Raw genomic sequence first — 22,700 nt, 5'->3', positions numbered from 1 at the left:
TGGCAGATTTCTCCCTTTTAATTTTATGAGGCTTAAAGTAGCATTTAACCATCCATGCGGTAAATAATGCAGGATTAGAAATATTTAGTGTTTTGTTTCCCTTTGAGGAGTACTAATCCATCAACCCCCAAATATTTTTAAAACATTTCCCACATTTTAGTAATACTTAATACAAGATAAAATACAGTAAAATACTCTATGTAAATGAAGTAAATGAAAAAACCCACATAAGAGATTGAATATATGCATGTACATTACTGAAATAGGGGAATTTATTTAATAAAGATATCAGAACAAAGAAAACTTTAGTAAATACTTTAGTATTTAAATATTATAATGTGATAATTGCATAGCTATATTTTGTCAGATTACTGAGAATAAAGTGTTCTGTTCTCCCTAACAAAGGTCTCGGTATGTGTCAAAATATTTATGCCCAGCTTAACATGGAAATGTTACTTTTTTTTCTTTTTTCTTTTTCTTAAAGAAAATTCACTTTTTGTGCAGTTAGTTTCTTTCTTTTGCATAAATGCCACTTTTCGCTGCATGGGAAAGCTGCCTAATGCTAACTTCTAACAGGTAATGTTCTTAAAATTATTCTAGGCACTGCAAATTGTCTTAAATTGTCTTATTCTTTTCAAATTCTACATCAGTGATTAGATCCCAGATTAAAAAAAGCAGCAGAATGGCAAGAAAGTCTCAACCACTGTATATATGCTTTCTTTTTCAAAGCTTAACACAACAAAAGCAAAAAGTCCCGTTCCCCCCCCCCAGCTATATTTTACAGAGGACAAATCTAATCACATAATTTTTTCCCTGCACTGTCAGCCTAAATGCATCTTAGTCTTTGTATACGACTGCTTTTAGAACTAAGCAACCTAGAGTGTGGGGGGGGGGCGGGGGCAGGGGGGAGAGGGCAGGGAAATAAGGGAGGGGAATGGGACACATTTTTATCTAATGCTCTTTAAACTGAATTTTACAAGCATTTAAAAAAATGTATATACATCTATATCAAGAAAATCACAGCAGTTTGCTCACCAGTTGACAGTAAGATAATGACTGTGTAAGTAGACAATTTCAAATTCTGAAAACTGAGGATAAGTTTCTTCCTCGACCCTTGGAACTACAGTCTGCAAAGGTGTTAAGTCAGTGTTGAGAAAAAACAAAATAAGAAAGCTATTCTCATACGTGTGCATGCAGGTTTTTAAAGGTCACCTGTCAAACGAGGGATTATCTATAGCTAATATAGAAAGGAGGAAGAACAAACCATATGCAAAAAAAAAAAAAAAAAAAAAAAAAAAAAACCACAACCAGATCAGAAGCAAGTCTGTAATTCACTGAATCAAACTGCAAAGGGCTGAATGGAACAGATTTTGAACAACTGTTGAGACTGTTGGACTGAGAGGGCTCACGCGATCAGTTATCACGGATAAAGCAGGTCTCTTACTCCACTTGATAGCAAATGAAAACCAGCAGCTACTGAAGGCTAACCAAAGGGACAGTAACTAACATGCAAGAAGCAGTAGCTTCTTGAACCATTCCAATACAGTCAGCAGTATGATGTTGACAAACCTTTACTGTCCTCTGTTTATTTTGATAGATGACATGAAATTCACTAATAGGACAAATGGTTTAAGTACATACACACGAAGATAATACTTAACATTATATGTAGTCTTTTCCATTCCAAAACATCAAGAGACCACAAAATGCAGGACCTTTGAATTTTCCTGTGACTCAGGAAGCTGGAGTACTCACAACCTGGAGTATTATTAATTTACCAAGAATCTTCAAGAAATGACCTTTCCATTCTATGGTTGCATATGAACATTCATTTAAAATTATGTTTGCAGTCTCTGATATTGGATAAACATATTTAAGTATTAATTTCTGCAACTCCTTCTAGCTGAAGATCTCAGAAATACGATGTTCAGCAAAGCTTACAATCCTGTGAAGAAAAGGATCTTTCCTGCCTTCAGTTAAATAGTGCATTACCCAACGGAATTGAAACTTTTTGAATAAACACTAATATTCCATACAAGTTGGAAGCACATGTGAAGAATACCAGATTCAGCTGAATAGGTAGGAAGAACAAAGATAAGAAAAATAATTTCTAGAACTGTAATTTATGTTCAATAAGAGGCCAATACTTTAGTATGTTCCACAAATAGATTAAATCTTAGTTTTATGACTAGTCAGAAAGTATCTTTTGCTATGCAGTATCGCTATAGGTTCTGTTTTGCTTTGCAGTAAAGTAGCAAATTGCTACCTGCATTCCTCATATCACTTCAAGCCTACCCTGAAGTCGTGGTGAACTGAGGTAGCTTAGTTTCAATATATGAAAAACACTGGGGTAGGTGACATGCACAGAAATGGGCATAACTGCTCAATGGGCCTTGACAAAGATCACCTCTCTACTCCTGTAATAGACCAACACACGAAGAAAAAGGTTGCCAATGCGGAATGAGTTAAAAACCTTCGCAGCATATCCTACTATAATATGAAGGTGTATTATTTAAAATAATCCGGAGAGGGAGGAGGAAAGAGGGAGAGACAACAGTTTTCTCATCGTATATTTGCAATACTACTTAAAAATATCACTGTCTGGATCTCAGCCCTGTTAGTCTCATGAATTAAGGTGTCAAAGACTGGAATTTCAAAACAGACAATACATTAAGGATAACTAGTACTAAAATAAAAGTTAAAGTATAGTCAAAGTTGAAATTTACTTGCCGTCAACACTTTACGATAACTATCAGAAGACTTCAGTCAGTTCCTGAGAAATTTTGGGTACTTTCTTCCCTCCTCAAACTATGCTCTTGTAAACTTGATTTTCTTATTTCAAGAAACAAAATGGCAATGAACACGTAATTTTTCCAGACCATTTTCTAGAAGAGCATCTCATGCTGTAAATACTGAAAATGAGTCTTGAAACACTTCCATCTCTAGCACAACAGATCATTAATTTAGAGCATAGGTTTTTTTTTTTTTTGAATATACATTTCTTTTTGTAGCAATGTCAGTTTAAGCAGCCTCTGTGAAATCCTTAATTACTTGTTCTGTTCTTCAACTCTTTTCCTAGTTCTGTTGATACAAATGTTTGTGGGAGTACAGGATGAACCAGAGAGCAGAACTAATTTAGATTATGAATATGGGTTTTGGGGGACTTTTGATGCCCTCCCGGCCCACTTTTACTCCAGGTCACTTCCCTTCTCTGGTTCACTTCAAAGAATAAATCTTTTTGTTCATTCCAACTTAACTTCTCCTTAATTTAATATTTCAGACAAAATTCACATCTACCTTATCTTTATGTTTTTCAGCCTATAAATAAATTTTCCTTTGTAAAATTTAAATGAAAGTCAGAATTACTCATAACAGTGCATTCGTCTTCTATACTGGCTTCTAGGTTGGACAGATTTCAGTTACATCACCAGTAAGTTAATTGCGACTACAGCAATTGTAGTTCTCTCCACTATTTTATAATTATTTTTAAACAGATAAGAGCACTGTCTTTACATCTGATTAACTAAAGTCACAGTAACCAAATAGAAAGGAAGAGGAGTACCTGTTAATTTCTGTACATCTCACATTACAGAAGCAACAGAATGACTTTCTGGGGGAATTCAATTTCATTATAACACATCATGTGTTTGCTACTTTATTTTTGGTGCTGTATTTTGAACTTATTTGATATATGCATCTCCAAGACAAATTTTTGGAGAGAACATTAAAGGTCCAATTTAATTCATTATTCTTAGAGCTGCCTCCTACTCAGTGTATAAGCCACATATACTCATACTGTAGATATATAAAAAAATACACACAAGTTGCAATTTGTATTTTCATTTCCATTATAAATCAAGCAAAATTACACAACATTAATGCCTAGTCTTTGCTTTATAGTAATGATCTGACAGATGATCTGCTAAAAAAATTGAACACTGTCATCAGACAAGATTTTTTTTTCATCTATAGTATATAAAAATCAAGCTAGAACAGGGCTAGAGAAAAGAAAATATATTGATTTTAGAGTTATATCTCCCAGATGCTGAACAGTATAAATTCAGAAGGCAATTAATAAGCTTAATCTAGGCTGCTTTAGATGTTGGAAAACTAACTGGTAGGGTACTTCTATTAGACACCTGAAGTACCATTATGAAAGTTGTTTCCCTACGAATGACAACCACACGAAATGCAACTGAAGTAACAGTTTGCCTATTTTCAAGTTGCTCTGTGTGTATTGGTAGCACTCATTCTCCAACACTTCCCTCTTTTGAGCAAAAAGAGGATGATTCCTACAGAATGGAAAAACCACTCCTGTGAATGAGTGTGAAGACTACTCATGTGAATGAGTTATTATGGTTTAGCATATGGTTAGCAAGAAAGTATTTCAGCAGTTAAGGAGCTGTATCTGACGCTGTGCATACTCTTAATTAAAAATGTCACATTGAATGTGTTAGCTTAAACCACTATCATGACTGACTTAATGTTTATGAAATTACTATAGCATAAATTAATGAGTTACTGCTCATCAGCTAAACCTCAAAAACCGCACGCATTCCTTGCCTATTACACGAGACTGTCTGTCTCTTTTCAGTTAGGTGATCAACTCCCCCATCTGATCCCCCAAAAGCTTTCTTCTATCATATCAATCAATTTTTAAGCACAATACAAGGAAATACAACTCCTAACTTGACACTGGATATAAAGTGTCATTAATTTACTGTCGATTCTTCTAGATGTTGCTGCGAGCTGTTATTAGAAGGAATTTTCTGGGAGAAAAGAATGGGGGATATTTTAGAGGAAAGGATACTTTAAAAAAAGTCTTATGTCTAAAGACAAATTCTGTCCACTAAAGTTACATTAAAACATAAACCATCACAGAACCAATAAGGACTTAAGTCAAAGCAAGCAGATTCCAAATGTCTAGAAAAGAAACATCATGCAGCCAGACACCAGAAAGTGAGATTTCTTTGTAGCAATCAGCAGAAAACAAGAGAAATCATTACAATGCTGCATATTTTGAAGCTAAAGGTTTTAAGAAGTCATGATTACCTTTAGAGAGCACATAGAGAGCACCATATTTAATCTGTTCAAGACAGACACAGACTGAAGAATAAGAGAGATGTCATTATGCTATTTGCCCTGGTATAAGAGTAAACTTAAGTATAATTTTAGATGATGATCATTTGAGTTGTGGGGTTAAGGTGAATTACAAGGAAAACTGTTCAGACTAACAGTTCATAGCACTTGTCACTATGAATAAACTGCAAGATACATTAAAAAACAAACAAAAAAATACAAATAGTACATTTGGCATTTCTGAGACTAATGCTAGAGGGCAATTACCTTACTGAAATGGGATGCCATTTTTGACACTGTACTTAAAGTGAGAGTCCAGGAAAAGAGATTTAAGTCACCACGTTCACATTAGCTAGAAAGAAGTTAAACTTTAACACTTTTAAAAAGTATGTTTGGAACACTGTGGCAGATGAAATACACCTGGAAAGACCACTGTGAGTTCTCTATTGTACAAATGACTCTCACTAGCTGTACTTAAAACATCAGTTAAGATAAGAGATCTCTTATGTGCTACATTTTGTTGGTAAAGTACAATTATTATCCTCTACAAACTATAGATTGGCCAACACATTAAAATTATTATTTTTTCCTTGATAGGCATACATTGTATAAGAATGAACATAGGCCATGTTTCAAGGTTATCTACACTCCACAGGATAAGTGACATACCATAACATTTTTTATTTACCCTTACAAGTTATCCTCTCTTTGTCATTTATAATGATGTTGTATTTTCAAGCCCATGGGATAATTACAGCTCAACTGCAGTCTGAGCTAAAATAGAAGAAATTGGCTCCTGGATGTTTTGGATGCACAAAGAGTACTTAGAGTGGTGGTGGTAGTAAGCGTAGGACAGAATCCTTAATGAAGACAACACTCTTGAAGAGCTTGTCTGTCAAGAATTTTTGGAACAAATCTATAATATTACTTTCTTAGATCCTTTTGTTTTTTATTTACTAGAAGCCAACTAGAGATGTATCAATTTTGTTAATGTTTGCATCTGTGCCCTGTGGCAGGAAGGGGTGAAGAGGGAAGAAGAAACTGAGCTTCCAATTGTTTCAGATCTTTATTACTTAAATCAAACTTTGGTACAGAGACTTAAAACATGGATTATAAATAACTAGAAGAATGGCTTATAGTTAACCTTAGCAATCAACAACATTTCCATTTGTTGAGAAATCAGATTGCTGATTGTTAAAAACTATGTCAACTGAAACAACACAACCAGAAGAGATCCGGGGTAGGGGTAAGGAGAGTGAGTGCACTAAGCTATTTAAAGTCACTACGAAACATTTACTCTTCCATCAGGCTTCCACCCACAGCAGGTAAAAGAAATGATATTGAGCTTGTGTCAGTGTATATGAAATCTTCAGCAAAAATGCACTTGAAAATTTATTTGTGGAAACAAGAACATCTTGAAATATATGGCAGGTGTAAGAAGAGTGAGCAGTTTTCCAGTAAATGAAAGATACATGAGGTTTAAGAAAATCATGGGGAAAGTATGCACCATCCCTAATACTTGCATCCCATTTTTGAAACCTACATTGTTTGTAATGGGGTTTTGAAATCTGACAGAAGCTTTTTTTCCATTGCTTTCTCAAAAATAAAGATATTTCAACTTGATCAAGTTCTGAAGATTAGAAATCAGCTATATGACTCACTTCTCAGGATAATTTTAGCATTCTAGCCAAGAGTTACTGAACACTGACAGAATCAAAGCAGCACCCCCTATGCTATCAACTTGAGTTTTCTCTTCCTGAAAATCATATTTGCAGAATGCACATGAATGTAGGAAACCACCTGCTCCACGAAAAAAAGTTTATCCCTCCACTCTATGTTGTAAAACTAAGTGCTGAATTCATTAAATCATGTTCTTTTAATCTTTGCTATACTCAGTTCATTTTGCCTAAGTAGATACAAGTTTGAGACAATTGCAAACAAGGAAAAAAATAATTAAAGAAAAGCACACTATAAAATGCTTTTATTAAAAGAGCTCAAAATGTTTCTGGTGACAGGAAATTGTAAAAAAAAATAGAAAAACAAAAGACTAACTTCCTACCCACTTAAAATTAATTCACAGCTTCAGCAGTGTAAGGTTTCAGAATGTCAGCCTCAGGCAGAGGCCTAAACTTCATGATCTTGGGCAAGTGGAAGTCCGGAACTGAACAAGTGTTTAGGCTTACCAGACTCCATTCTGATATCCTGCCAGGCATCAACTAATATCACTCAAACTTCTACAGAGTTTGAAGTAGTGTCCATCACACTAAGTGACAAAAGTTGTTATCTGAAGAAAGTAAGTAAAAACCACACAGAAGTTTTATTTCATATACCTAATTGCAACTGAATTCTCTTTATCTGACTGTAGGTCTCGCATTAAATCTGAAAGAATTCTCCATAACACCGAATCGAGTTTAAACTTGGGAAGTGGTGGTGTTTTCTTGAAAGTTGCTGAGCATCCATAAAAAGGCTGCGTTTGATACTGTAAAAGCAATGTCTGGATTACTCTTTAATAAAAGACTCTTTCAGATCTGTAAACAGATTTCTTCTCTAAAGCCACTTCACTAAATTTTCAAAATATTTTTTATAAGAAAAAAAAATTGCTTGGCTGTTTCTTCAGTTAAAGAAAACTTAGAAGCTGAAATATTTGATTTTACATTTTGAAAGCAGTCAACAAGAAGCATGGGTACCCAATATATCTTTTCTCTTGACATCAGTAGGGGAGCAGCTTATCTCAGAAAACGTTGTCAGATAACGTTTTTTTTTTTTTTAAAAAAACATCTTCGTATCTTTAAAAAGAGTCATAGGATTTGATGAAATATTCAGGCACCAGACCTTGGAATAACAGCCTCTCAAACATAGCTTTCATGCCTTATGTACTTTTAAAATAATTACAGCTACGTATAGTCAAGCTAAATAGTACAACTGGGCTAAAAGAAAAATCAATCCTGAGAGCACAAGATCTAAAACAGGCTTTCTTCAGTATCATGAAATCAAAAATCTATGACAAGGGTGAGAGACAGGAGGAAAAAAAAAGTCAAAAGAAAGCATAGTTTTTGTAGAACATATCCGAGTGCTTAGACAAAACTCTAGAATGTGTCTCCCTGTCTCAGGAAAGGAACTGTATCTAGAACCACACAAAGACAGCCAAGACAGCAACACTGATTTTTAAATCCTACATTTTCACTTATTTATATGGAAGAGTTGTAAAGAAAACAGTGAAATTGTTTAGTCAATGAGTGCTAAGTTGAGCAAAACATTAAAAAAAAACCAAAAACACACACACACGAAGTAATCATGTCCTATTTTCAGTAACTATAGTTAGTGCTTATTTTCTTTTATTAGGGCTTCTGTGATCACTCCAAGAACCCATCTGAAAAAGCATGTCCTTAACCATTGAAGGAAAAGAGCTCACCTATTCTCCATGATAGAAATAAACAGAAGATGAATTCACATTTCTAATACATCCAAAATGTTAGATTCCTCATTTTAGTCTGCTAAATACTAAAGTTTCTCCAGTAATTTGCTGGAAAGGCCAGAGATACAATACTAGATAAATGACATGCAACATAACAGAAATGTGTCTGGGGGAAATAGTTAATCAGGTCATATATAACTGCAGAATTCAACCAAACAATAGGATTTCATGCAATACACCTTGTTAAAAGACTTTATTACATGCCAATATGTAGCACTGGTATGGTAAGTACACGTATCCTATTTCTGACTATAATTACAAAATCACCAATACAAACTTGACATTGGTGGAATCAAGAGCATAGTGTATAGCAAAACCACAAGGGTTTAATATTTATTCTCAAAGAAAGGTATGTTGCAAATGATGCTGCCACAAAACAAAGCAGTCAAGACATGAAATGCCAGCATTACAGTTGTATGCCAAAACAGATGCCTGACAAATACTATTTATTTAGACAGGCACTTTTCTATGGAATCCCTATCTTTAGTAAGTAGACTGGACAATCCAAAAGATATAAAGCACTTTCTTGACAAATTTTTTCATTTCCTTGCTTAGCTTTTTACTACCTGCTTTATAATGCCTCATTCAACCTGCACATTGGATTAAGCAGGGATTTTCACAGTATTTGCATTGCCAACCTAGAATGCCACATACTAGGTTTTTACAACACTGGACAAGCAGGAGGCAAGTAAGATCATTAAAAAATGTATTCTGACTCAAAGGCAATACACTAGTTACAGAAGGACAGAGTTTGTCCAAACTAAACAACTAGCCTAGGGAAATGCAAGAGCAGCATCTGGACAGAATGACAGCGCCAACTGTGATTCTCAACTCCTGTTGCTTTTAGAAATAGTGGCCTAAGTTAGCAATTTCCTTAGTATACAAGTAGTAACAACCATACCCATAGCCTATTGGTTCTCTGACAGGAAAAATCCAAACAGTGGGGCATTAAACATTTTTAGACAGAGATAGATGATATAGCACAGTCTTATCACACCTATGCATTTTGCCTTCTCTAAACTAGTAATGACTTAAAGGCTTTTTCATTAGCTGCTATGGTTCTCAACCTTCAAAAATATTCCCCCCCCCCCCAAAAAAAATTTTTTTTCTTAAACTTACTCCACCTGTATGTAAAGGGCTAACTATAGGCTCACATTCACTGGGTACAACATACATACACATCCTTAGACTGAATACATCAGCATATGTTTAGGAAATGTGTCTTAGAAGGAAACTCCATTTTTTGCCTTGGGTCCCTTAAAAGTTTGTGTAAAAGCAGTGATATAGACATCACGCTCTTTGCTGTTAAAAATGAAAGAAGTAGGTCACCATCACTACTCTGCTCAATGAGTTGAGTCTGCAGTGTTCATTTCTCAGGATATTAACCTTTCTAAAAGCATTTTTGCTGCTCTTCACTGTTACCATCTAATAGGAGTAATTACTTCTTGTTCTGTGTTATCAGATGTCACAGGTATTAGAAGACTTTCTTTGTCATTGAAGTATCTAAAAAAAAATTTCTTTAAAAGTGATAACTTGATTAAAATGCAAGCACATGTGCTCTGACTTACATAGCTACATTTTCAAAGACTGATGCAGCAGATGTGCCCACAAACATAAATAGTCATTAGGAAGGTTAGAAGATCAGAGAACTCTGTATTTGAAGGGCTAACTCTACATTCATTCTATATGTGCACTCTTGCCTAAACATAGTGGTTTAGGAGGTGTGTTCACATGTCAACCTTGTTTCATGACACTATGTAAATGATGTATTTAATAACTGGAGGTAACTGAATTATCATTCTTTAGTAGGTCAGCTGGTATTTTTCTCATAAAAGGAACCATGACACCATATATGAGAAATGATCACTGGAAAGCAAAATGGGCTCCTAAGGACAACTCAGAAAATGTAGCAGAAGATAAACATTTTTATTATTATTATATATATACACACATTCACAGTATATCTTCATCAACTGAAACTTGATCACCTTTTTACAATTTAGAGGAAAAGGCAGTTTTTAGGGTACTTAAGCCATGTATCATCAATGCCATGAAGCTAACCTATCAGTTATAATAGCTCCTATAAAATACCAGAGTGAAATTGCAATAAGCCTAGAAAATGGGCTACAAATCCCAGATATGCTCAAGCAAGCACTGAACCAAAAATAAAAATAGGTAGATAGGAAACCAAGAACTAGATAGCATTCATCTAATTCATGACCACTAACAGCAGAGATCATAGGCCAAGGTTTTAAAGCATCTTATTCAGCTCCACATGGCAATTATCGGACAGAGACTTCAGTTATTAAAAAAAACCCCTCCCTCTTCAAAATGAGTTAAATTTCTAGCAGTTCTTTTCTGCTTTCTGCACATGCAGTATCTCTCATTGCTCACCAACACCTTATTTTGTTTAGGCAAATTAACAATGTTCTAAACAATAAAGAATACTGATACTGCAGTATTTATCATGCTGGAATATGTTTCTTACACATTGATAGAGTGTCCTACTTTTTTCTCTTCTTCCAAATAGTATTCATATAGGAAAGGAATAGATTGCACTACAATGAGTACATTTTATCTTAAAAACTCCACTCTCTTCCCCATACCCTCCACCTACAACAAACAAACTCTTAAAAACTCTTTAGAACTTTATTTTAGGAAAAAGCTGTGGGAAAAATCCCACTGCTTGGATTGTGTATAGAAGCAAAGATAATTGGATTTTTTCTTTCATTATAAACATAACTATTCCTAAAGCTGAATACACTGAAAAACAAACAACTGCCATTTGTAGTCAGACTCTGAACAGTCTCGTCTGAAGGTATGTGAGATGTGTATGACAGGTGCATTACTAGACTTACTTCTCCTTTTTTGTATATGCCCTTTCCCTCTCACAACAGAAACCACCTAAACAAAGGAGAATAAGGATAGATTTTTTCAAAGTGGACTTTGGAGAAGGGGTAAAAGATAAGTACAATATTGTACCATATATTTTACCATACATTGTACCTAGAATGGTTTTAGTATTAGATAAAATTGAATATCTTTGGGTATGATATTTTTCTTCATAAGAGGGAAAAGACATGCTTTCATGTTAGATAAATACAGAAAACCTTCTTAAATAAAAGAACAACAAAAAAACCCCTTTCCCTTCATACAGCTCAGACCAAGTAGTGGGGAACAGCCTTAGAGTGCTTCTGCCATTTGAGTGAGTATATACAAATGTTCCATTAAAATAGAATGGCAGCGGGAAGAGTCTTAGAAAGAAAGTATTAAAAAAAGCAATAAACAAAATAGCAGCAGCGGCATTGCAGTCTTACCATCCCACTGTAGTCTTACCATTCAATTATTTATCCACAACATTAGGACAGAAGCATAAGAGAAATAAACACTTTTTTCAAGTTGTAAAACCAGCTTATATTAGCTTATGAAAATAAAAGCACCTACCAATGTAGTCTGATTTCCTGAAGCCTTTTTTATGTTTCTTGCTGGCATTCCATGAAGATGACTAAATCTACTCTGGAAACCTACAAATAAGAAGTGGGGGTTGATTTAAGAGTGTTTCCGATACCACACAAAGAAAACCATCACTACATAGCAATCTATTGATCTATGCCACTGACTTCATACTACCTGTGGAAACAAAGAGCGCAGAATGGGAAAGTCCTGAGAAAGACTAAGTTGCCATGAGAAAGAACACTCTCCACACACTTTCTTACTGCAGTTCTAGTTCTACGCAGATTGCTGCATAAGCCGAGCGTACTGTACTGAGGCAGGGGAATGACTTTGCATCACTTAAAACTTCTTTAGTACTAGTAGTAGAAAGTTTAAAATCTGGTGAACAGGCAGAGACTAGGTCCACAGAAACAATCCCAAGCATGTGGAAAATAAGCCTCACAGAAGAATTCAGTGCATAGAGAAAAAGAGTGCGCACAAAAAGAGGAGAGTTTTCTACCAAACCCAAGTGATTCTATATTTTGCACTTGATCAGTACCTACCTCTTCTCCCTGAATGCGACATAAGAGGGAAAGTACCAGTTAAGATACTTTCAAAGACTGGATCAGGCAATTCTCTCTCCAGTTCTGTGGAGTCCTCTTGTTCCCACCAAGGAATGACCCCTGTGATTCCACATGCTCCGCCAGATTCATTTTCATGAAACCAGTCACTCTGCTCATCATCACCTGTATGAGGACAGCAGCCCCCCCAAGGCCCCCAAAGAGAGGGAGGAGCAGAGAAGATTTAAAAAAAAAAAAAAAAAAAAAAAAAATCAGATGTTACCCTCAATAAACAATCTGACAAGACAATAATTTCTTTTGCTTTACAGATGTACCACAATGTATATAGCAGTTCTATTTGGAAAAATGTTTCTCAGTACCATTACTAGCAGTGTCATCAATGAGAACACATACAATGTAATGTTCTAAAACCAATTAGAATAGTGAAAAACAATAATAAACTACTTAATCCTTTGGCGATAACTGCAGGGAAATCCATTTAAGAACTGCACTTTCCATATTAACAAAAACGAGCCTTAATCTCCTGCAGGGAATTAAAAGGTATAAAACTGTGAAACTAGTTCTTTGCAGCTGATAATGGTATATAATTAGCTTAATTTCATGATTTGTATGGCTAGTAAAAGGGAAAAACAATCATGAACAGATGTGACTAAATGAAATTAATCTGATTAAGTTCATTTAGAAATAAGTCTTGAAAAAGTTGATTTTAAATGAAAACTGACAGTGCCATTTGATTGAGAATCATACCACATTATACTGCAAAGCTTGTCATTTTTATTAACAATATTTATAGATCTAATATTTAAATATCAGGAGTCAAAGTCAAATGCAAGACAAGACTGAAAGTCTGATCTTAAGCTTAACCGATATAAAATACACCAGCAATTGAAAATAAATTGCTATGTTTCTTTTAAAACATGTTCTTTTATAAAAATCTGTAGTTGACAGTAGATCAGAAAGTATCCTTAAAATACATGGCAAACATCCTTTCTTACACTCAAAAATTACATTCCAAAGGATGCCTTGTATATTTTAATTCTACTTCAAAGTATCCAAATCATGCCTCACTATTTCTGTGTATAAATTATTTCTGTATCTGGTGTTTCAATTTTTAAGTAGGCAGGACTAAACAAGAGACAAATACAACATTTATTAGATACTTAATTTTCTGTAACAAAAAGCAGTTGTGTAAAATTTTATTGCCACTCAGCCCCATAATGGGAAAATATAAGTAATGAAAATCCAAGCCAAAATTTGAGGGAAAAAAAAACAAGATTCAGCACACTATCTCCAAATAAATTGCCTCATGGAGAAGAATATATCAAGGCCAAATACAAGAGGAAATGGCTGTAAGTGTTGGTTGAGACAAGTATTTCAAGAAAATACAGAATAACTAAGGCCTCTCATTGGTCACTTGCAGGTGAAATGTGACCTTTAAATCTTGAATGGTCACTGCTAACACCAAAATTAGCAGAGACTAGAGAACACAGAAACTTTTAGAGGAAGGAAGGGAAAAATAGAGTTGAAAAAGGGATTCTTACGTTCTGGCCCATTTCAGATTATTCTCCATACCTCTTTTGATCCTCATTTATAGCTATGACATTTTACTGAAGTGTTCACCATTAATTCTACCCTTGTTTCCTTAGACACATTCCAAAGAAATCATACCTGTCTGTTAGTATTGAACAGAGACAGCATCAGGAAGAAGAAAAAAGCACACCTTTTCACTAATTCTGAACCACAGATCAATCTAGGATTGAATTCTTTTGCTTAGTTTTTCCACAAGTTTTTGTATAATTAAAGTCTGTCCGAATCTTTTGTCATAATATGAAAGTTCTGGATACCTTGACTAACGACAATGTCAAAAAAATTTAGTCTTGTTCTCCACAGTTCAGCTACAAAGGAAGAACGGAATTCTGCAATCTGGATATCAGAGTTGGCTCAAGGACAGAAGTCAGTAACGGGTACACAATGCAATCTTGGAAGAAGAAAGATAACTAGAATTTAAGACTGGGTTGGTAAATTGTAACATAAGGCAAACTGGGGTTACGGAAAGAAAAGGGAATTTTATTCTAGACTGAAGTATCCATTTTGCATTCCATCTGCTGGAGTCAACCAGGAAATAAATAGTACTGGCATATCACAGAACACAGAATGAAGAAATGTCAGTTCACTGGCCACCTAGTGTATATCTATTACCTTGATTAAGTGACTGAAATTAAATTTGAATTTTAGGTCTCTGTCACAAGGTTCAACCCTTCAAGCACCTTCCTATCCAAGTTCACATCTACATTTTCCTCCAAAACATAATTTATTTCAAAGCATGTGCATTGAGAGGAAAAGCAGGTGGGCTCAAGCAGAATGGGGAAGGAAAGCAATTGTGAACACAAGCTTTTTCATACCTTTTAAAGCATAACATAAATAAAATGTAAAATGGTAGTGGAAATAATAAATACAAAGTTGATACTCCAATTCAAAAAATAGGGTAAAGCAATCTTATATACTGCTCATTGATAGATCTATTAAAAGTCACTATAAAAAATACAAGACAACACACTACTGAGTGACAAAGAGTTGAAAAACATTAAGTTAAAACCAGCTCCGGTCCTGTGTTTTTCTTTCTTTTGTTTGCATTTAACGAATACTGTGTACATGAGGGGCCAAACAGTTCTAGGGTGCTGTCACTCACTACAGGTCTGAACTTAGAACCCTGGAACTTGCTTTTAGAACGGCCTGCTAGGCACTTCTGCATATAATTGAAGTGTAAGCTATTCTAGGCAAGTAAAAACCAACTAAACTTAGATTGAACAAGAGTTTAACATGTTGGCTTAGGGTTGACAAAGCAACTGCTTTATAAATATTCTTCATCAACTACTGAAAGGCTGATTATATTCCCCAGCACTGCATCTCTACAACTGCAAAATGTCTGAATGATAATGGGGATTTATTGTTTTGAGCTATAGGGTAAACAGATTTCATTGATATTCACTGGTTGCCTCCAAGTCAAACTCAAGATTCGAATTTTTCTTACATCAGCGTTCTACAAACTGTCTGTCCCCTCAGTCTGGAATATCTTAGAAAGATAATTAGCAATTTGGAATACCTTGTATAGGTATCACACATACAGAACTCAAAATAGCTCTCTGACATAGAAGTTACATTACTCATTAGCTAAGTTTTTAGGTAAATGATCCAAAGTCTCTGAAAAAAGTACTACAACTGTAAATGGATTCTTCAAGATTAAAACGTTTGGCACGATAATTCAAACCTTAAGGTCAAAGTTATCTGTCACAGTAAAGAGAATAAAAACTACAGTCAATGTCTGGAGCTTGGGTGGGGGGGAGTGATTTTTACTTTCTTATTACTCCTGTTTCATTCACCACAGAAATTGGCACCTTCACTACATGCACAACAAGGGTTTGGGGGTGGTGGGGAGGGATCCCAACTTTTTCTTTTGTATGCAATAGGACTATTAGTATGTTAAGCAACTATTAGTTAAGACATTACTACATATTATCCTATTATATACTTCCCTAAGCACTATGCTGCTTACTGCTAAACACAGAATACAGGACAGGAACACAATACGGACTTTAGATATCAACCTAGTAGGCTTTTCCTACATGACAGCAGAATCCAGGGATGCTTGTTTTTTTTAGCCTCCTGGTCTGTGCACTTAAAACAACTCAAAATCCTTTGAATATTTTCAATCAGATTATCACCTTGAGACCAGTATAACCCTCTTACTGCTACTCTTAATCCAGGTGAGAGCACTCTCAGTCATATTTTGCCCATCAGTTGCTCCATCATGAAGGAACCCACTTTTCAAAAGGAATCAGGGAAGACCACTGTGTTTAATAAATTCCAGACCTCATAGGTATGGGCAATATAAAAGAAAGGCCTCCGCCACACCCAAGTTTGGTAGCCAAATACTTGGATTCTCTCTCTCATTTAACTTATACCTCCCAGAACGCAACACAGTATCCACAGCAAACATGACTTAACCAGGAGTAGAAATGCAAAGCAGCATTTGTGACTTCAAAATATTCCAAAAGATTCACTGCATTATCCTTTACCCTTACTCTTAGGTCTTGTGAACTTTACCACTACTCAGCACAATACTACATCAAGTTATGTTACTCTCTCAAACTACAGTAAATGTAAAAATCATCTTCAAGTCTTCAAAAACTGACCTCTGAGTCCATGCTTTTCTATACCCACATCCTTAAAACAGGAAAAAGAAATTGTTTGTGGACAGCGTTAATGTTTCAGGAATTGCTGTGAATCAATTCACACTCAATCACAACAAGACTGATCATTGCAAAAACTAGTCTATTCAAGACTCAGAAATGTCAGCTTCAATACTAAAACTCAACTCCTTTCACTTACAAGCATTTCTTAAAGGGTTGCAGCTGATATACAGAAAAAAGTAATGCTTACTTAATATCCGTTAAAAAAGAACCCCTCCCCCCCAAAAAAGTTCCACTTCCCCTTCCCCCCCCTCTCCCAATCACTGCTTCCCAAATTTTTACTTCCGTATCACCTGGTCTACACAATTATCTAGTTATCACCCATTCACATTAGATTATAAGAGTTCCCTTTTAAGATGTTCATGATACAATTTCTATGCACTTCTCTTATGGGTTCTCTACAGACATGGACATCTGCATCATCATCAGCTTCAGGTTCAGAAGAGCAGACTATGCTTCACCTGAAACTTAAGCTACAGCAGTGCAGGATTATCATGAACAGACTTTACTGCACACAGATTTTCCCCTTTGTTACTTTCTAGTTTTCCTACATTTCAAAAGGGCCAGACAAACCTTCATAGTAGTCACATATGGTGTATGCATGCTTGCCCATAACGAACACAACCTGCCTTGAGAGGCTGCTGTTAAAAAGACTTTGGCATCTCCGCCCTATAGATATTCCTAATTGGTATTGTTCTGCTCCTTTATCCATGCATGCACGCACAGAGAGCAACAGCTCACAGACTGCAAAATGCTCTCAGATACCAGTTTCATTTCCATGACCAATATAGTTCTTTCTAGGTTAAAAAACTCTGTTAACAGCTGTAATAGTCATTTGGAGGCATCAGAAGATTTACTTAACACCAAAAAGGAGTTTGACCTACAGTTTCAGAAAAGCAGAAACTCAAGTTACCCATCCACAGAGGCATACTGTATCTTGCTCTTTATGCTCTACAGAGCTGCCTAGGCAAAGGAAGTAGTATGACACCATTCAATTTAAGCAGTTCATTCTTCTGATCTAAGCTTGAAAACTTCAGATGAAGGCCTTATACCCCCCCCCCACCCTTCTGTCCAATTTAACACCGTATCCTGCTCCTGAATAGAAAGACTGTACAGAGCTGAGCCATTAATAAACTGGAGCAAGGATAACACATGACCTCAGCTTTATAGTCACCTCTACAATTCTGATCCATAGGCAATATTTACTATTTCTGTTATTCAGGTCATATAAAACAACTTAATGTTATTTCTTCTTCTTCCCCCCAAAAGGCTACAAACTAATTAGACACAACAGTCCAACACTGGTGTGATTACAGTTAGTGTTGTGTATTATATTTCTCTTATATACAGGAAATCAGTAACTGCAGGTATCAAGATCTTAACTGCTATATAAGGTCCAACAATTTCTTGCTAGAGAACACAAGAGAATGGAATTATCATACAATTCTCAACAACATTTTTGTCTGGGAGGCAGTAACTACAATTAGAAAATAAGCAATTCTGTTTTTGCAGTAGGGTCTCTAATATTACTTTTATGTAAAACTTTTCACAAAGACAAAGCTACAATCCAGATTTAAGAATGTCTAAATTGGACCCACTGTGAAGTTAATGGACCTCTGATCGCACCCATAAAAGAACCTGTTCAAAGTAGAGAAAAATATTTTTTCCCTGTCATCCTTTTCCCCCTGAGTATCCTTCTCAAGTTTGATTATTGTTGTTCCTTTAATTTATATTTAAGAATACTATTGTAGAAATAATACTTTCTGCTTGAAATTATCACAAGGTCAGTACGGCTAATTGAATCAAGATTCAAAATCAAACAGGTAAAAAGAAAATTACAGCTCTATTCCTAAACAGTACCATTGACATTTCTATTGTAAAGGACCAGCACTGAAAAAGGTAACACTATTCCAGTGAAAGAATAGTCCTTTACTGATCCCTCCCCTTTTCTTCTCCCACAACATATTTATGAAAAACACAAAATAACTGAGAGACATTCAATAATATTACACAATGATTCAAATAATTTAACTTATGATTTAAGAACACAAGTATTGACACTAAAATATCAGATCAATACTTTAAAAGTATATGCAACTATGAAATATGTAAGTCATCTTATGTATAGATATAATGGAAAATATTTTAAAACACCAAGACAAAAGAGAAACCAGTACAGGAAAGTAAAATCAAATCTTTTGGAAGTGTCTCATTGAAATATTTTTGGTCTAAAGTTAGAATTGATCTAAACTTTCACAGACAGCTGAAATTCTTCAAGAAGAGCTGTGTGTAATGCAAGTAAAAACAGATACTTATTTTGAATGGGAGGAACAGTTTACATAGCACAAGTTACTACTAGCCTTGTTCAAATAAGCAAGGAGTACACACCTCTGTTCTACAATCTGAAAAAAATCTCACTACTGAAACATTGAAGTAGAAGATAAAAAAAAAGAAAGAAAAAACACAGAAAAGACTGAATTACACACCAGGGAAGGAAGGAAAAACAAAATTCCTTTAACCTAATCGCTACTGCAGAATAGGCCAGATTTTCTTTCTTCCACACACTGAAGTACTAGTATGTGGCAAACTGCATAAGAAAATAATTTCCATTCCCATCAATTTAGAATCATCAATAGGAAAGCAAGAGCCTTAATCACCTGAAAGATTTTTTGCCTCATTGTCAAAGACAGTGGACTCCTATTCCATGAATTGGGCACTACAATCCTAGCATAATATAGGCAAAGTTGCTTAAGCAGCACTTAGTTTATATGATGACAATAAACACCAGAAAAAAAATTCTTATCTTATACTTCCATCTTCTATAGCTTGAATCACAGAATGGCTGAGGTTGGAAGGGATCTCTGGAAATCATCTAGTTTGACTCCTCTGCTCAAGCAGAGTCGCACAGAGCATGCTGCCCAGGACCGCGTCCAGACAGCTTTTGAATATCTCCAAGGACAGAGACTTCACAACTTCTCTGAGCAACTTGTTCCAGTGCTCAGGCACCCTCACAATAAAGAAGTTTTTTTCTTCTTATATTCAGATGGACTTCCTGTCTTTCAGTTTGTGCCCACTGCCTCTTGTTCTGTTGCTGGGTGCCACTGAGAAGAGTCTGACTGATTTCTTTACACCCTCCCTTCAGATATTCATACACATTGATAAGATCCCCCCTCAGCCTTCCCTTCTCCAGGCGAAACAATTCCTGTGCTCTCAGTCTTTTCTCATATGAGATTTTGCTCTAGTCCCTTAATCATCTTAGCAGCCCTTTGCTGGACTCGCTCCAGTAGCTCCATATCTTTCTTGTACTGGGGAACCCAGAATTAGACACAACACTCCAGATGTGGCCTCACCAGGGCTGAGTAGAGGGGGATGATCGCCTCCCTCGACCTGCTGGCAATGCTGCTCTTAACGCAGCCCAGGATACCACTGGCCTTCTTGGCCACAAGGGCACATTGCCGGCTCATGGTCAATTTATTGCACACTAGGACTCCCAGGTCCTTCTCTGCAGGGCCCCCAGGTCAGCAGGTCAGCCCCCAGCCTGTCCTGGTTATTCCTCCCTAGGTGCAGGACTCTGCACTTTCCTTTACTGAACTTCATGAGGTTTCCCTCTGCCCTTCTCTCCAGCCTGTCAGGGTCCCTCTGGCAACACAACCATCTGGTGTATCAGTCACTCCTCCCAATTTTTTTTTTTTATCATCAGCAAACTTGCTGAGGGTACGCTCTGCCCATCATCCAGATTGTTAATGAAGAAACTGAACAGTATTGGACCCCATATTGACCCCTGGCGTACACCTCTAGTTACCGGCCTCCAATTAGACTTGACTAACACATATAAAGATGCAAGAACTTTATGCATATAAAAGGAAAGTTCTGAATATTTGTTGCACTTTAAATTACTGAAGAATTTTTAGGTACATCACACTGTTCAAATGCTACTGGGAAGAGATCTTTCAGAGAGGAGAAACTCTCTAAATAGCATGCATCTTCAAATCTCAATCCTATACTGCTTAAAAAAAAAAAAAAAACAAAAAACGGTGCTTGTTTAGAGAGCATCTCTGAATGAAAACAAACTATACAATACTGCCACATTTGTTCAAAAAGCAAACAAAATCCAAAAGACTCACTCAGAATTAGTTTGAAAGCCAGTACTATGATCATGCGGTCTTGTGAAAAATCTGGAGCAACTGAGGAATTAAAACTTAGCCAAAAACTATCTTGAAAAACAACATTTGTAATGCAGTAAACCTACATACAATCTTTTGGAGATTAAAGTTATTTATATTATGCTCAAGTTATTTATATTAAGTCATAATGCCACAGCATTTTAAAAACCCTGAAAGAGAGCTATATTTCAACTCATTAAAATAGTAATAGCAACTGAAATACAATAATCAACCTATGAAATAACTTGTAACGCTTACAGAATTTCAACTGATGTGGTTTGAGGGGTGGAGAAGGGAAAGATTGTTTCAATACCTTGTCTTCCCTCATCATTGGTAAACAAACCAGCATCACTGCTGCTCAGACTGCTGGATTCACTGTAATAAGAGAAAGAAAGAAACAGATCAAAAGAACAATTGATCTTTCAGTTGTAAAATTTTAAGGAGACAGGCTGTGCTCATACGGAATTTAAGTCCAACAAAGATCTGAAAGAAAATAAGATTTTTTTATTATTATTTTTAAATCAAACTGCAAATATCCTAGTTCCGTTAACTATAAAACATATTATTTTTAGCACATAAAACCATGGGAATCTAATGGTACCCTGACAATAAGCCAGATGTGACTGCAACGAGGTGCTGACAATTGATGCATTTTATTATCTGCTTCCATCAAACGCTCACTAGTCCCTTCTTATGCTGTACAATTCAGCTTGATCCTGGAACATCACTGCTCAATAAAATAGAAAAAATCTCAATCAAAAGCAGTCTAAGCCTTTCTTCAGCACATGAAATATAAGTCTGAAGACAGAATTACCTTTGTAAACATCATTTGCAAATATTCTGGCAAATACACTACTTCAGGATTCACTACATTTTACTTGGCAAGAGAGAAAAATGTTTACCACAATGGTAGCCCATTAAATCAAAGTAAAGATCACCCTGAAGAAAGTGAACATGATCAATAGGATCATAACACCAACAAAAACAGGCAAGTTACAATTTACTTTTCCGTAACTTCTGTCGTGGTCTTAAAATTAGAATATGTGTATACAATATGCACACACTTCTCTAAATTTGAAGACTCCAACTGAGAACATACTTTCTTCTTTGTTGCATACATATTATTACAAACAATATTCCACTTGTTTCCAAATACTGAAATAGTCTCTTGTGTTTTAATAACATAGACCACAAACTGATGAGCATCATATTAAAGGATTTTTTGTTTAAAAAAAAAAAAGTTTTTTGTAAGTAGAGTAGCTCTATTAAGGAAGTAATATATCACCAGAATTTAATCATACTATACTTATATTGCAGAAAAATCTGAAAAAGTCACCTCAGTTCACCTAACAAATTCAAGTTATAAATTCTATGGCTACTCTCAATGTTGCATACAAGCTATGTAAAAAGAAATTGAGATGTTTCTGCCTTTCTACTTTTATTCAAACTACAACATACATGCAGTCCTATCCTTGAGTTCAACTGATTAATATATTATTTTTAGTTACTCCCTCTACATATTTAGACTAGTTCTATTTTTGTTTCTCAATATCTAGTATGCTTAGGAAAATTCTTTCTTTTTAAATGTTCATCTCAAAAGTAAGCCTCAATAATTTTCAAGCTTCTAGAATCAATTATGTAAAATTAGTCTAATTTATGTTTAATTGGAACTATATACTTGTTTTTACATCTTCGTTTTGGAAGCATTCCAACAGGATTC

General features: G+C 35.4%; 1 protein-coding gene across 2 annotated transcripts in view; it reads right to left on the bottom strand.

Annotated features, from left to right (window-relative positions):
* The window catches only part of GPATCH2 (G-patch domain containing 2), a 131,914-nt gene that overhangs the window by 95,865 nt on the left and 13,349 nt on the right, over nucleotides 1-22,700 (bottom strand). For both annotated transcript variants that reach the window (XM_067293055.1, XM_067293056.1), the window contains exons 3-5: nucleotides 21,294-21,355; nucleotides 12,550-12,732; nucleotides 11,999-12,078 (exon numbers count right to left, since the gene is read on the bottom strand). In XM_067293055.1, coding sequence (XP_067149156.1) covers nucleotides 11,999-12,078; nucleotides 12,550-12,732; nucleotides 21,294-21,355 — 325 coding nt within the window. The remainder of the gene's footprint in view (nucleotides 1-11,998; nucleotides 12,079-12,549; nucleotides 12,733-21,293; nucleotides 21,356-22,700) is intronic.

The sequence above is a fragment of the Apteryx mantelli genome, chromosome 3 (genome assembly GCF_036417845.1).
Source record: "Apteryx mantelli isolate bAptMan1 chromosome 3, bAptMan1.hap1, whole genome shotgun sequence".
NCBI classification, from domain to species: Eukaryota; Metazoa; Chordata; class Aves; order Apterygiformes; family Apterygidae; genus Apteryx; species Apteryx mantelli.
Note: the sequence above shows the minus strand (reverse complement) of the source record. Positions and strands in the feature narration are given on the sequence as shown.